This window comes from Hyaena hyaena, unplaced genomic scaffold, assembly GCF_003009895.1.
Source record: "Hyaena hyaena isolate Hyena2069 unplaced genomic scaffold, ASM300989v1 scaffold_71, whole genome shotgun sequence".
NCBI lineage: Eukaryota > Metazoa > Chordata > Mammalia > Carnivora > Hyaenidae > Hyaena > Hyaena hyaena.
Genome location: NW_024080704.1, coordinates 141,971 through 157,423, shown reverse-complemented (window position 1 = coordinate 157,423; position 15,453 = coordinate 141,971). Strand labels below are relative to the sequence as shown.

The 15,453-nt window shown below is 46.7% G+C and overlaps 1 protein-coding gene across 6 annotated transcripts in view; it reads right to left on the bottom strand.

The window, feature by feature from the left end:
• Positions 1 to 478: 478 nt before the first annotated feature.
• Positions 479 to 15,453, bottom strand: part of NHEJ1 (non-homologous end joining factor 1) — an 81,509-nt gene continuing 66,534 nt past the window's right edge. For all 6 annotated transcript variants that reach the window (XM_039233198.1, XM_039233201.1, XM_039233202.1 and 3 more), the window contains 3 exons: positions 2,129 to 2,246; positions 1,428 to 1,549; positions 479 to 1,002 (listed from right to left, as the gene is read on the bottom strand). In XM_039233198.1, coding sequence (XP_039089129.1) covers positions 928 to 1,002; positions 1,428 to 1,549; positions 2,129 to 2,246 — 315 coding nt within the window. In that variant the 3' untranslated portion in view covers positions 479 to 927. The remainder of the gene's footprint in view (positions 1,003 to 1,427; positions 1,550 to 2,128; positions 2,247 to 15,453) is intronic.

Below are 15,453 nucleotides of genomic sequence, written 5' to 3'. Positions count from 1 at the left end.
TTCAGTTGTCCCAGAGAACTCTGGCCATTCCTGTTCCCTGCTGTCCTATCTTCTTGAGTTCTTCTAGTTACTATGTTATTTGAAGTGGCATGAAGGACGGGAAAGTAAAATTCCTTTCTCTCCCACTCCAGCGGGAAACTACCTCAGCCCTTGTGCTCGGAGCTCTTTATAATTTCAGTCCCATGCTGTGGTTTAGTCTGTTGTCTATGCCTTGGAAACAGACAAAAAAACCCAAAAAAACACCCCATATGAAGTTGAGCAAAGGAGAGCAGCAGCAATCTGTTCTGTGTTGTACCCACCATGGAAGGAGTCCTCCAGATCAAAGTTCCCAGATGGAGGCTTAGCTCAGGCCACATAAGAGAAGCATGAGGAGAATGTGAAGGAGAGGTTGAGGGCCTGAACTTCACCTAGAGACAACAATGGGTGGGGCCCAGTAAATAGGTTGGTTACGTGTTCCACAGAATAAGCAATCTCGAAAGCAGGGGGATGTGAGTGCTTTTTATTCCATGCTGACGAGAGAAGTGGATCTCCGAGGAGCACTGGAACCGGCTAGGGGCTCTTAAGAAAGGTGGACAGGCTTCCTGAGCATGTTGTGTCTTTCTGCGGACTTGCCCTGTCGTTGCCTAACATCCATGGCAGGACCCTAGGTCTGGAGAGCCTCCACCAAAAGAGAGGGAGGTATGGGATTCTCAGAAGCTGGCTTTCACTTGGATAGGGAAGGCCAATGGCCAACGGGTTAGAGCCAAGATTCCCTCGGTTAACAGTACCCATGCCTTTCAACATGGACTTCAGCTATCTTGCCCCTGCACTGGGGCCTCTGACTATATAACTCTGTGTCAGAGATACTCCTGACATGAGAGCGCCTTTCAGGCTGACGTTAGGAAACTCTTCTCCAAGTCCATCCTCAGCAGTTGAGACAGCGACAGGTTAACTGAAGAGCCCCCTCAGCTTCTTCCTCTTGACCTTTGACAGCTGAGGTCGCTTCACGGGGCCTGAAGGACCCTAGAAAGAAAAGGAATCCAAGTTAGTAGAGGTTTTGAACAGTTCCACTTAGCTTAGGTTGCTCCCCTGAACTCTGGTTGGGATGAGAGGCGGACACAGGTGTTCTGAAGTCTCTGTCAGGCCGTGAATGTGACACAAGACCCTATGCAATGTGTACGTCCCTTCTCCCCCAGGGAACAACCTCCCAGACTGTCACTGGAAGTGGGGTAAGGGAGAGAAGGGGTCAAGGTCCCTCAGTCAGTACTGGAATTGTAGAGAAGAAATACCAAGGTAAGATGCATAAGACCATGACTCTCCATGTAGAAACCCACGATCTGGAGGCCTGGTCACAAATATCCTCCAGGATTTGTGTAGTATTAAGGCAGTGTCAATGAGGTGACCACTCCAAGGGCCTCTGGCTCAGGGACTACAGGTGCCTGACTCACTGTGGGCTCTTTCTCAGGCACTGGGAGGGATGGTGCTGAGGAGACCGGCTCTTTTGGCTGGTTCAGAAGCTGGTTTTCAGTTCCCTGTGGGGAAGAGGCACTGCTTGAGGGCTGAGGATCTCCTGAAATCAGAAAGATCAAGAGAAGACAGTGACAAGTGTCTTCTTCTTACCAGGAAAGCATTAATTAGCACTTACCAAGCATTCTGATAAAGGCCAGGGTTTTGTACTAAGATATAAACAGACAGAAGTGGCCACAAATCCAACTTCCAGCTGACTTTTGGAAAGCCCTGTGTCTGCTCTGAAGATTCCCCAGGTCCACTTCAACTGGGTAGGACAAGAGCTTCTTTGACTCAAAACAGCCAACTGCTCTTCAACAGACATTTCCTACCACGTCTCAGGTAGAGAGATAAACCTTTCTCCTGGTCCTCGCACTAATTCTCCTAAGCACCTAGACCAGTTCCAACAGAAGTTTCTGCGATGATGGAAATGTTCTGCATCTGTGCCATCTGCCTTGGTAGCCACTGGCCACATGTGGCTATTGAGCATTTGAAATGTGGCCAAAGGAGATGTACTTTGCACTTTATTCATTTTTATTAATTTAAACTTAAATTATGACTACCGTATTGGACAGCACAGACCTAGAGTTAAAACCTACTTAACTCTAACCCCAGGGAGACCAAGAACCTCGGAGCTACTCACCAGCACTTTGATGCTCCTGTCTCACTTGGATCTCCTGTCTGGTGACTGCCACATACAGACTCTGTAAATTCATGACAAAGGGTCTTCCATCACCTATGCTGCATGCCTCTGGTAGTTTCTATAGGGGAGAGGAGATGCTGTCATTGGTTATACTCTGTTGCCAGAAAAAAAGGAGTTTGATAGCCCACTGGCAGAAATGATGTCAACCCCAAAAGACTTTATATAGGGAAGTTAGATCCAGTATAGGACACCCATATCCATATATTGCTGGGAACAATATAAGACCTCTTGTGAGCTCCTCTCGTCTGAAAGGCAACTCCAAGAGTCTATCTTTAATTCCCCCGATATTAAAGTCTATTATATTTTCCTATAAATACCCCTAGGGTACCCATGGGTCTCTGGGCTCTTTCTCCCAAAGGGATGACCTCTTTGAGGACTGTTTTAGGAAATCTTCTTCCCTAAATTGTCCCTGAGCTGTACAGATGACTGTTTTACTTAAATTCATTCCTACAACTCCACACTAGAGAGAGAAAAAGGATGAAATCCAGGAAAGCAGAGAAAGAGCAAAATGGGAAGGACAGACTGAGAGACAAGACTATAAATTACGGAGCTGTGAAGTTCAGACAGAGAAGATGGGAGAACTAAATTTTGCAAAGCTTCGAAGCCTTCCCTGCCATTTTACATTTCTTACTGCAATCCCATGGTGCTTTACTACAATCCCTGAACCCGCAAATGGGGGTGACAGCTCCCCCAGGAGGGGAGAAAATTGGTTCTTGAGGAGTAAAAACATCTTACTCTTTTAAAATTTTTTTTTTTTATGTTTTTATTTAATTCTAGTAGAGAGAGAGAGACAGCGTGAGCAGGGGAGGGTCAGCGAGAGAGGGAGTCACAAACTGAAACAGGCTCCAGGCTCTGAGCTGGCAGTCAGCACAGAGCCCGATGCGGGGCTCGAACCCACGAACCGCGAGATCATGACCTAAGCGAAAGTCGGACGCTTAACCGACTAAGCCACCCAGGCGCTCCACTCTTTTAAAGTATGAAAGATCAGGGCACCTAGGTGGCTCGTCCATTATGTGTCCAACTCTCAATTTCACCTCAGGTTGTGATCTCACTGTTTGTGGGATCTAGCCTCACATGGGGTTCTGTGCTGACAGCATGGAGCTGCCTGTGATTCTCTCTCTCTCTCTCTCTGTGCCCCTCCCCTGCTCATGTGCGTGCACACACACTCTTTCAAAATAAATAAATAAACGTTAAAAAAACTTTAAGTATGAAAGATAAGACATACAGAATTTCAGTATATCTGTGGGATTAAAATTTCTTGAGAGGGAGTGATTAGGAAAAAGTGTCTTAAAAGGTTCCTTATGGGGAACCTGGATGGCTCAGTTGGTTGAGTGTCTAATTCTCGATTTCAGCTCAAATCATGATCTCACGGTTCTTGGGCTCAAGCTCTGCGTGGGGCTCTGTGCTGAACTCGAGGAGCCTGCTCGGGATTCTCTCCCTCCCTGTCTCCCTGCCCCTCCGCCCCTGTCCCTCCGCTTCAAAGTAAATAAATAAACATTTAAGAAAGGTTCCTTAGCAAGGTCAAAGTGACAATGAGAAAAAAGTTGAGAAATACCACTATCATCACACTCTGTTTCCTTCCTTGTGAATGAACCATGCATTTATATCTACAGGAAACTGCTTTGCCTAGTTCAAGTTTCATACACTTGGCTTAATGGCTGAAGATGGAAGAAAGGCAAAAAAATTAGGTGAAGGAGTATGGTATTCCATGGTCCCAAGCCTGGCTGCACTTCAGAATCTTGGAAAGGACCCAGAATTACTTCCCCTGTCCCTGTGCATGCAAAGAGTCATGGTTCCCAGCCAAGCTAGCAGGTCTCTGAGAGCCGTGCCAACAGCTCACATGGGCACCAACCCAAGCATCCTGGATTGACCCACATCTTGAGTCAAGGGCACTTGCTCTGTGCTTTAAGGGCATTCTTTTCTGAAAGCCCACCATGGGCAAAGGATGGAAGAGAGAAAGTAGGAGAAGCAAGCAGTGAGGTAGTTGCTGAACCACAGTCAGGAGTATCTTTCCCTGAGTAGGGTGGTGGCTGACAAGCTTGTTGTTGATGCCCAGGAAATATAACACACTTGTACTCCAATCCTACTTCCATAAGGACTATATCAGGCTTGGACTTTCACTGGAAACCACAGATAACAAATCAGGAGACTTACGTCAAAACTTTGCTTCTAGCCAATAATCACATGAGGAGTAAAACAGCCGTGAGGAACAAGCTGAAACAGGGAAGGCAAACTATCAGGCCACACACCTCTGCCTCACCTCACTCTCCTTAATGTCAGCTTCTGCAAGCCACCTCATCCAGCAGAGCATCCTCTACTCTACAGCCAAAGAGCCCTGACAGTGGAGAGGTCAATAGCTATTCTCCTTCCTATGTCTCATGTCTCCAGATTGCTCAAGAAATGTGGGCTCACAGGGCCCCTGGGTGGCTCAGTCCATTAAGCGTCTGACTCTTGATTTCGGCTCAGGTCATGATCTCGAGATTCGTGAGATCGAGCCCAGGGTCAGGCTCCACTTGGGATTCTATCTCTCCCTCTCTCTCTGTCCTTTACCCACGCATGTGTGCACATGCTCTCCCTCTCAAAATAAATATTTAAAAAAAAGAAAAGAAAGGTGGCCTCTGTTGGGTCTTCCACACACAGCTTGGTGGGCACAGTGCTGTCTAGATGAATGGGCTAGGCAGGATGTAGGCAGTCCCAGGTCACCCCCTCCTGCCCTTTCTATGGAACTAAACAGACTCATGAATTTTCTAGGGTGATTTTTAGCCAGCTTCTGTATTGAGTCTCAAAATGGAAGGCCACTAAAGCCAGTGCTGTCCTGAACATAAGTCCAAATACAGAATCTGTATCTGAGGCCTTCCTCCATCCTCCCCTGTCTCAGGGAGACCTGGTCCTGCAATTGTTGCTAAAAGTCACCACACCTGAGTATCCTCCGAAAAGTACTACAAAGAGAATATGGGTACGTTTCCTGAATACTTATTACGTGCTAGCTATCATTTTAAGAATTTAAATGTTATTAACACATTATGTCTTATTCACTGCTATTTCCCTGGTACCTAGAACAACTGTAACTACTTGTGAATTGGGGCGCCGGGGTAGCTCAGTCGGTTAAGGATTTGGCTCTTGATTTTGACTCAGATCATGATTGCATGGTTGTGGGGTTGAGCCTTGTGTCAGGCTCTGCACTGACAGCATGGAGCCTGCTTCAGATTCTCTCTCTCCTTCTCTCTCTGCCTATTCCTATCATGCAGGCATTCTCTCTCTTTCAAAATAAATCAATAAACATTAAAAAAAACTATATGTGAATGAATGAACATGGCAAGCAATAGTATGATCCCCTTTTACTGAGGTTGTTTCAACTGGTAAGCAACGGAGCAGGATTAGAACTCGGATAGGTGGGCTTTGGGGCCCATGCATATAGTGACCACCCTGCTTATTTCTCTGAACAGCAGAATTTTAGTCAAAAGGGCAACCCAGCCTTTCCCGGGATCACAGCCCTCTCTGCCTCACATCGCTGTTTACTTGCCTAAACTCCCATCCAGCTCAGGAGCAAGCTCTCTCAAGGAACAAGAAAGCAGGGAGCAGACAAAATGGAGGTGCTACCTGAGAAGCTGGCTCCACTTTGAACCCTCAGGGGCTGAGGCCATCCCTCTATCCTATTCCAGCCTTTCCCATCATCACTGATTCCGCAGGCATTATCCTCACAACATGCAAGGAGAAGGAGGTGGAGAGGCTCCAGCTTGGGAAGGAGGAACATTAGCTCCAGGGAGGACAATGGCAGGGGCGAGCTGGGGCAGGCGGCAGAGATCAAAGGGAGAACATGGGGTCAGGACTAAGAAAAGTAAACAGCAGTGCCCCCTGCCATAAGTACGAAGGAGCCAGGAGCAAGGTGTACCAGCCAAACAGCGGGTCACTGCCCAGGGTGGGGAGGGGAAGAAGAGACAGGTCGGTCTACTGTATAATGTGTTCATCCCATTAACCCAGAATCAATGCTATGCAGCAAAAAGCTATTGAGATTCTACCACCTTCCAGGCATGGCAGGACTGGGGCGAGGGGGCAAGACGTGTACCCTTCCCTCCTCGGAACAGGACTGAGTTAGTCTAAGACAAATAAGAGTCTCTGCCTCAAAGAGTTTATGTTTAGGTGCAAGGAATAGGCAGTTTAGGGTTTTTTCCAAGTGTTGTGCTATCACAGGGTTCTAAACAAAGAGTAATAAGAATCCAGAGAAGAAGAAAGGGGAGGAATTTGAGAGTCTCCCAAAAAGTCTGGGTGGGGAGGGTGACACCTGGCTAGCCTTGCAAGGTTAGACTGTGAAGCTGGGGAGGCATGTGAGGCACAAAGGTGTGAAAAGACAGGACGTGTTGAGGTATCTTACGGGGAAATAGGACCAGAAGGCTAAATTCATACCCACCAGATTGTTAAGGGCTTCGGTTTTTTTTGAATTAAGGATATGCCCAGGGGAGTTTCCTTTTGTTTTGCGAAGTGGCTTTCTATACTACACATGTGCTTGCCAAGGCTTGCTTGACTCCCAGCAAATCAGGAATCAGGGCCGGGGGTGGGGGGGGGGGGGCGGTCAGAAGCATCCTCTGAGTTGGCTTCTGCAGGCTTTCGGGGACATTCAGTACCTCTTCACTAACTAACTGCTACACTGTGACTGTCAGTAGTCACAGAGCGACACTTCTGTCCCATCTCCAGTTTACTGGGACTTCGGCCCCTGCCGTCTGGCCGCATCAGAAGCTTTAGGAAAAACAAAGCTACAGATCCTGTAAGGCATTTTATTTCCCCTTCTTTTCCCTACTACAGCCCATTTCAGTTCCCAGCGCCCAACCTCCCCCTCGGTAGTGGAGCTGTGTCTGTAGCTCCCATCACTGTGAGGTCTTAAACTCACTTCCGGGAGGCCAGAAATTCCAAGGCTCCCTCCTGCTCTCTGATCCTAGCAGGGTCTGCTGGAGAGATCTCAAATGCCCCTTTCCATTAGAAATAAGAGGTCAGATGTCCAGCCCCACTCCCCACCTCCCTACCCACCCTCACACTGCCTGCCCCAACTCCAGCCCTCCTTTCCTCTGAAGCTGATTCAGAAAAGAAACTTAGAATCCTGAGTAAGGAAAGGCTGGACCCTGACCGGCAGGAGCTTACCCTACTCAATAGGGGCCCCCAGCCAAGGAGACTGGGTGTAGGGGACAAAAGAGAAAAGGGAACCAAGCAAACTGGAACTCCCAAGTGTCAGTCTTCAGTGCTAGCACCAGCCCCAGCTCCCAGCGCACCCTCCTCCCCACCCCCTACAAACTGTACTGTCACACCCACCAGGGCAGGGCCCCCAAAGCACCACTTCCTAAGGGTAGTTCTTCTCTTCCCTCATGCAACCTGTTAAACTCTGCCAGGACCCCTCACAAACTTCCTTGCCTGGAGAAAGCAAGTCCCAGTTTAGGAAATCATGGTAACTTCCATCATTAGCTCTGCTTAGGGTTAAGGGCACATTGGAAAATTCTAAGGTCTCACATTACCAAAGGGTTACCAAAATAGAGAACGGAGAAAAATGGTTTAGGAAGAGGACTCTAATGAGAAAGACTAACAAACAGAACTCCCCAGTGCTCCTCTCCACCTTCAGTCCAGTCACCCAACAAATATTTACCAACCATCTACGGTGTTCAGGATGATTGAGATGCTTGGGGATATGAGATTGAACAAAAGAGATAAAAAAAATCCCCTGCCCTCTTGAAGTCTACATTCTAGAGAGGTGGGGGATCAACAACATATAGCTACTTAAAACATATGCTCGATCAGATGGTGACAGCACCATGGAGAAAAATTGACCAGGACAGGTGTTATCGGATAGGGGCAGGACTGTGCTGCAATTTTTATCGGAGGCCAAAGAAGGCTTCACTGAGAAGGTTAATAATTTTTAATGATCCAAACAGAAGTGAGAGAATGATCCACATGGCCAGGTCAAGGGACCAGATTCCCAGTTTGCCCGGGTCCAGCCCCAGCTTGTGCCTGTTGTCATTTATTCATAGAGGTCCCTTTCTCTCTGTTTAGGTCCTAGTTTGCATGATAAATTAGACAGTCACCCTGTATCAGAGGACTAGCATAGCAGCTATGTGGGTGTGTGTCTGTGTATTTATTTGAAATCAGCAGTTAATGTAGTATATTAGCTTTTGTTCTGTAGGAAGGGAGGCCTTTAGACCTTACAAAGGAGAGAAGTGAGCTGATTTACATTTTTTTTTTTAATATTTTTATTTATTTCTAGGAGAGAGAGAAACAGCGTGAGCAGCGGAGGGTCAGAGAGAGAGGGAGTCACAGACTGAAGCAGGCTCCAGGCTCTGAGCTGGCAGCCAGCACAGAGCCCGACGCGGGGCTCGAACCCACGAACCGCGAGATCATGACCTAAGCGAAAGTCGGACGCCTAACCGACTAAGCCACCCAGGCGCCCCAAGCTGATTTACATTTTAAAAGTATCACTTTGAGTGTTGAAGGACCAGAGAAGAAGTAGGCAGATCTTCTAGAAGGCTGCTAGGATGGCCCAGAGAGCCCGGGCCTGTGTGGCAGTAGGGGAGGTGGCCTGGAGTGACCAGATTCTGGGTATGTCTGAAGGAATGGCCAGCGGGATCTGCTGTTGGAGTGGGTGTAGCATTTGTAAGGAGTCAAGGATCACTTCATTCCAGGACAGAAGGTAGATGTCACAGAGGGATGACCCAGAAACCAAAAATAAATCCCCAGACCAAAGAAAACCTGAAATGACCCCTAAGTCCTCAACACAGACCCAGCTGTGGTAGCAGAAGGGTGAAAGTAGAAGGGAAGGTGAATCCAGGGCCCAGGGGAAGTATCACGGTATAAAAAGAGAAGGCCAAAAGTGGCTTCTCACTCAAAGGGGAAGCAGGAAGATTATCCAGGGATTAGAAAAATAAATTCTTAGAAGAAAAAAGAGAAGTAGAGAAGCAAGCTTTAAGATCTGGCTTGAGAGCCCAAAGATTTGGATTTGTACCTTAGGTCTAATTGTTAACACTTAGGGCAAGTTATTATATTTAACCAATGTCTGATTTTGAGAGAGAGAGAGAGAAAGAGAGAGAGATGAGGGATGGATAGATGGGTGGGATGAGGGGGGTGACTACCAACAACGATGGTCACGGTTCGGGGATGGATTAAATGAGAGAGTAGAGTAAGTATCAAAGAAATGTCTGTCCCTTCCCTTTGCAAGGCACACTGAGACTTTTCTTGCCTGGAAAAGTCCAGTGCCAAGGAGGCTCAAGAAATGTCTTGATACTATAGTGCAGATAGAGAAACCAGGTCTGACCCAATTATTACCCCTTCCCCACTGCATCCCAAAGCATATGCTCTTCCATCAATTCAGTGATGAGTCAAAGCCCAGAGCAGAAACATACCATCATGGACACCCTGGCTGGTAACCTTCGGGGAGTTCACCGCCCACCATCGCCACACCAGGCTACTGCTCAGACTCGGATCAGGACCAAGGCCAGATGGTTTCTGTACCAATAGATCCTGGCTTTGCCAGTCAGTGGCTAAGTCCCTAACCTCTTTTGGGTCTGTTCCCTCACCAGAAAAGCGAGGATACCTACCGACACCTGCTTATATGAGACTGCTAGAAGGGTCACACGCAATAATGTAAAGGTTGCCTGCTCAGCATATAGTATGTCTCCCAATCTACCCCAATATGCTCTGCTGCTTCTCAAAGATCTTCCTTGCTCTCCCAAAGTTCAGGACCTACCGGAGAGGTCAAGGTCTTGCTTTTCATCCTCCTCACCCTCTTTTTTTTCTGGTGGGGTGGCTACGATCCTGGAAAGTAAAGCTACCCTCTCCAGAAGCACAGAGAGCACAAGCAGCTTCCTCCTCCCAAAACTCCAGCAAAAGCATTCCAAATAGCCCGACCTGTCCAACGATGCTTCAGCCAGGAACCCTGTCCCATCACCACTTCCCGCTCCTTAATGGGCCTGGCGCAAGAGGCTCTGCTGTATGCCCTTTCTATTTTACACCAATACATGCCCAATAAAGGCTATCTGCAAAGAAGAAAAACATGACCTGCAGATACATCATCCACAGTTAACAGACAAATGTATTTTGATGGGATTGATCTCCGTTTCTTCAGAGTCTGAGAGAGAGAGAAAGAAAAAAAAAATTAATAGGTCAGAAAAAGAGAGAGAGGGCAGTGATATCCAGGTCTTGCAAAGACAACCACTCGCTCTCCCTCCTCCTCACTGCAGTTACTCCTCAGCGGCTCACTTGGATGAGCTGTCTCCAAGTTTCAGGCAAGATCCAGCCTCTGTCGTGTCCCTCACAGAGTCCCCTGTGAGCTCTCTCAGTGTGCTGATTGCAAATCTTGCTGATTTGGGAGAGAACACAGTACCCTGTGCACACAAGGCACGCTGCCCTTGAGGATGGCGCATGAAGTCGAGATGGCTGAGGCTGCTCCTGTGTTTGGTCTGGGTTAGATTTGTTTGGGTCTGGGCCCCACAGGGCCTACGCTGACCATTCTTGCCTGCCACTGCTGACCTCCCCGTGCTCTCCGGGCAGCCTCTAGCTCCTGGGCACCTGCCCACTCAGTGCTGGGCTCTGCTCAGGAGAGCACAGAAAGGTCTGGCCTTAATCTTGTGTTTTGGGGAAAAAAATCTTGTTTTGGGGATCCTGCAAATCAACTGCAGTCCATCTTGCCCCTCCCCACGTAAATGCGAGGTGGGAGAATGGCTACATGTGCACGTTCTTAGATTCAGGCATGCCGGTATGCAGTCTGGTTGAATCACTAAATCACTCTGTGGCCTGCCCTTCTAAGGGGGTAATTGTGCTGCCTTTCTCTCTCTCATTCCCTCTCTCTCTCTCTCTCTCTCGGTGCTGGAAATGCAATGGAGATAAGATACGTGCATAGTTCAAAACAGTTCGAGATAAAAGTCCAGTGCTACTTGTACGATTCAGATTCTTCTGGTTCCACTTGAGGCCTCGTGAGCTTCCTGAACTGCACAGCTAGAAGAGACGGGAGGTGGGAAGAGAGACTACAGAAGAGATGTCCAAATAGGTGGCTTAAATAAGATTAGTGAGATTAACATCTGGAGACACTTTTAACGTACTAGGTACTAGGCTAAGCATTTTAATGCATTATCTCAATTAATCTCCACAGTAACCCTATCAGCTAGGCACTACAATTATTTTCATTTTATATATTAGAAAACAAGGGCTCAGAGAGGGTAAGTAACCTAACCAAGGCCACAGCTAGAAAGTGGCAGGATGGGGAAGTAGAAGACCCAGAAGCTGGACTCCGGAACATGCCTTTGAACCACTATGCTGTCACCGTGTGAGATACGCATGCCTCCCTTCTGTCCCCGCCACCCATTCCCCACAAGGAGGTTGGTCCCCATTCTCAGGTCCAGTACTGGAAGCTAGCCCTCACCTGCTTTTTAAATCCCCAAATAGCCCAAGAGGCTGACAGAAGGAAAAGACAGGAGGCCCTCCAGAGAAGGAAAGCCTTACTCAAGCCCTGATGCATCCTCTGATGGTACCAGAAAATCAAAAACAGGAGTCTCTAGGACAGGGAGGCTCTAGACTCTAAATCTCCTTTTAAAATAAGTACAACCCCTCAAAGTCATAGCAGGAAGGCCCCTCAGCTCTGCCCCAAAAGAAAAATAATGGTGAAGGGAGTGGAAGTGAAGGGGGGGGCAGGGGCCGCTGCTCTCATAAGAGCCCTTTGTGGTGGCTGCCTCTGAAAGGAGGTTTTGCTAGACAAGGTGGAACTTCTCAAGGTGACAAGCAAATGGTACAGCCTAAGCTGTGACCCTTTGCTCGCTCCAGAGCCACCCCTCCCCTTTGCAGGGCCGAGCCTAAACTGTCCCTGAAGCCCCACCCAGCCCCAGCACAAACCACGGCTTTCTAGTCTGGGGAGAGCCTCACACAGCAAAGGGGCTGGGGACCAAAGTGGTTTCCTGGGGGGGAGGAATCCTCTGAGCCCCTCAGAAACTTCAGCAGTGGCTCCCACTCCTTCCCCAAGAACAAGCAGCTCCTGTCAGCTCAGGCTCAGGGAGGGGACTCCGGCCAGCCTGTGTGGGAGACGACCAGTCTGAAGGATGGTCCAGCACCTCTCTCAAGTTCAGCCACCTCACCACCCTTTCCCCAAATGGAGACGAAACAACGTGGTAAAATTCAGAAAGAAGAAGCGTCACGTTTAATAAGAACAAAAATCACAGCTATGAGGCAGGCGCCTGGCTCGGAAAGCTCTGTATCCGTGCCCTGTGCCACGAGCAACTGTCCCGGAGCACAGGTTTCATTTTCTTTCTTGTTCCAGTGGAGAAGAGAGGACAGTCAGCCGGGTCTCTAGGCCACAGAGGTGATTTAGAGGACCCGCTAGAATTCTCTGTAGGACCTCCACCACTAAAGGGATTCTCTTTCACTCCAGATTACACGCCTGACAGCTGGGAACACAGCCCATGGCGGCTGTCACCTCACGGGCTCCCTGCCCCCACCCCGCGCCTGCTGCCTGTAAGGTAACACAGTCCTCCCTACCCTGCAAAATCTTACTCCAGAGGGTGATGCACCACCTCCCCATATACAGATAAGTACACATACACACACTCATGACAAGAGCCCGATCTTCATGACCTTCGGTAGGTAAAGATTTACTAGGACACAAATCACAAAGGAAAAGATTGATAAATTAGACTGTACTAAAATTAGGAACTTCTGTTCACCAACAGACACCACTAAGGGCAAAAGGGCAAGCTGCAGAATGGGAGAAAATACCTGCAATACATATAACCAATAAGGGACTCATTTCCAGAATAGATGAAGGGTATATGAAAAACTCTTAAAAATCAATATGAAACACAGAAGCCACGCAAGAGAAAACTGACAAAAGGCTTGGTCAAATCTAAACGGCCAATAATTGCGTGGAAATGTACAAAATCTCACTAATTATTAGGGAAGCTGAAACCATAATAGGTACCACTACATACCTACCCATAATGGCTAATTGGAAGGACAGATGAATTGTGTTGACAAGGATGTGGTACAACTAGAACTCTCTGGTGCTGCTTGTGTGAGTACAAACTGAGAGTCAACTTTGGAAGACTGTCTGGCAGTATCTACTAAATCTAAACAAATGTGTAACTATGAAGTAACCCTTCCAATTCTATGTATATATCCAATGCAAATGGATAAATTGTGAAATGATGTTACAATGAAATATTATCCAGAAATCAAAATTAACAAAGCACTGCTCTCTACAACATGGGTAAACTTCATAAACATTTTGCTGAGTGAAGGAAGTTAGATGTAAAAGAGTATATATTATGTATATAATTCCATGCATATGAAGTTCAAAACAGGCAGAAATAACCTATCGTATTAGAAGTTGGGACGGTGGCTATCCTTGAGAGGTGGTATGTACTAAGTAGAATTGAAAGGTTCTACTTCCTGATTTGGGTACTGATTATATATGGCCATGTTCACTTCGTAGTAATTCGTCAAGCTATCTGCTTATGATATGGGCACTTTTCTGTATATATCTTACACTTCAATTTATTTTTTTATTTTTATTTATTTTTAATTTTTTTAATGTTTTATTTCTGAGAGAGAGAGAGACAGTGTGAGCAGGGGAGAGTCAGAGAGAGAGGGAGATAGAGAATCTGAAGCAGGCTCCAGGCTCTGAGCTAGCTGTCAGCACAGAGCCCGATTAGGGAATTGAACCCACGAACTGTGAGATCATGACCTGATGATCAACCGACAGAGCCACCTAGGTGCCCCCTTACACTTCAATTTAAAACATTTATTAATAAAAGATAAACCACCATGAAAAACAGTTTGGCATTTCCTCGAAAAGTTAAATGTAGAGTTACTATATGCCCTGGCAACTGCACTCCTAGGTCTATATACCAAAGAGAAATGAAGACTTACGTTGTTCATACAAAAACTTACACGTGAATATTCGGTAGCAGCATTATTCATAATAACCCCAAGGTGGAAATAACACAAGTGTCGATCAACTGATGAATGGATAAACAAAATGTGGCACACCCATATAATGGTAAATTATTCTGCCATAAAAAGGAATGAAGGACTGATACTTGTTTCAAAGAATGAATCTTGAAAATATCATGCCAAGTGAAAGAAGACAGACACAAAAGACCACATATTGTATAATTCCATTTGTGCAAAATATTCAGAATAGGCAAATCCACCTAGAGACAAAGTAGTTTAGCAATTTCCAGGAGCTGAGGGGTAGGGGGAAATGAGGAGTGACTGCGGATCAGTACAGGAATTTTTTAGGGGATAAAAAGGTTCTGGAATCACAATCGTAGCTATGACTGTATGATACCATGAGTATGCTAAAACCCACCGAATTGTACCCTTCTGGTAAATGCTATGGTGTAAAAAATTATAACTCAATTTTTAAAAGATAAAGTCTCTGCACTGCTCTCCCCCTCTCCTCTTGCCATTCTCCACTCTGTTTCCTCATTTAAGAACAGATGTTCAGGCTCTCAACAGACCTGGACAACTTTTAAAGGGTGTTAAAACAGTCAGGGGAGCAGACTCCTGCCTAGTGACTGAGTGACTGGAGTTAGCACAGAATGGGGACAGAGCACAGGATCCAGAATCACACACGCCTGGCTCGGAAAATACGTCCACCATTTACATACTCATTTTATGATCTTGACTGAGCGACTTAATCTCTTTGAGCCTCAATTTTGTCTCCATAAAATGAGTAAAATAATTCCTATCAATGAGGGCTGCTGAGAGGATTGTTAAATGAGATAATGTGTGAGACGTATTATCACATTCCCTTGAGAATTCCAAGCAATCTCTGCTCCTTGAAGACAACCAGAAGCAGCACTTCAATTGGCTGAATGGTGTGGGCTTTGGAGTTGAAACACTTAACACTTGAATCCCAAACCCATCACTTTATCTTGCTAGTAAGCCTTTGTTTCTCCAACTGGACTCTGGGAATAATACTACTACCCTCGTTACAGAGCTATCAGGAGGATTAGATGAGATAATGCATGTGAAGTGCTCGCTACCTGCCTGGCACACAGAAAGCGCTCAATAAATATTAACTGTTATTAGTAATTCAATCATTTAATAAAATTGTTGATTATGCCACACAGTGTGCCATGTCCGAAGGATAAGATGGAGTTCACTGCCTTCAAGAAGCTCATATTCTGGTTGACGAGTCAGGCACATAAACAAAGAATTGTTCTTCATGGCCAGCCACACACTAGAGCCTTTGATTCCCAGTCAATAACACCAGGTCTAAGGTATTATAAAACAAAGCTGGA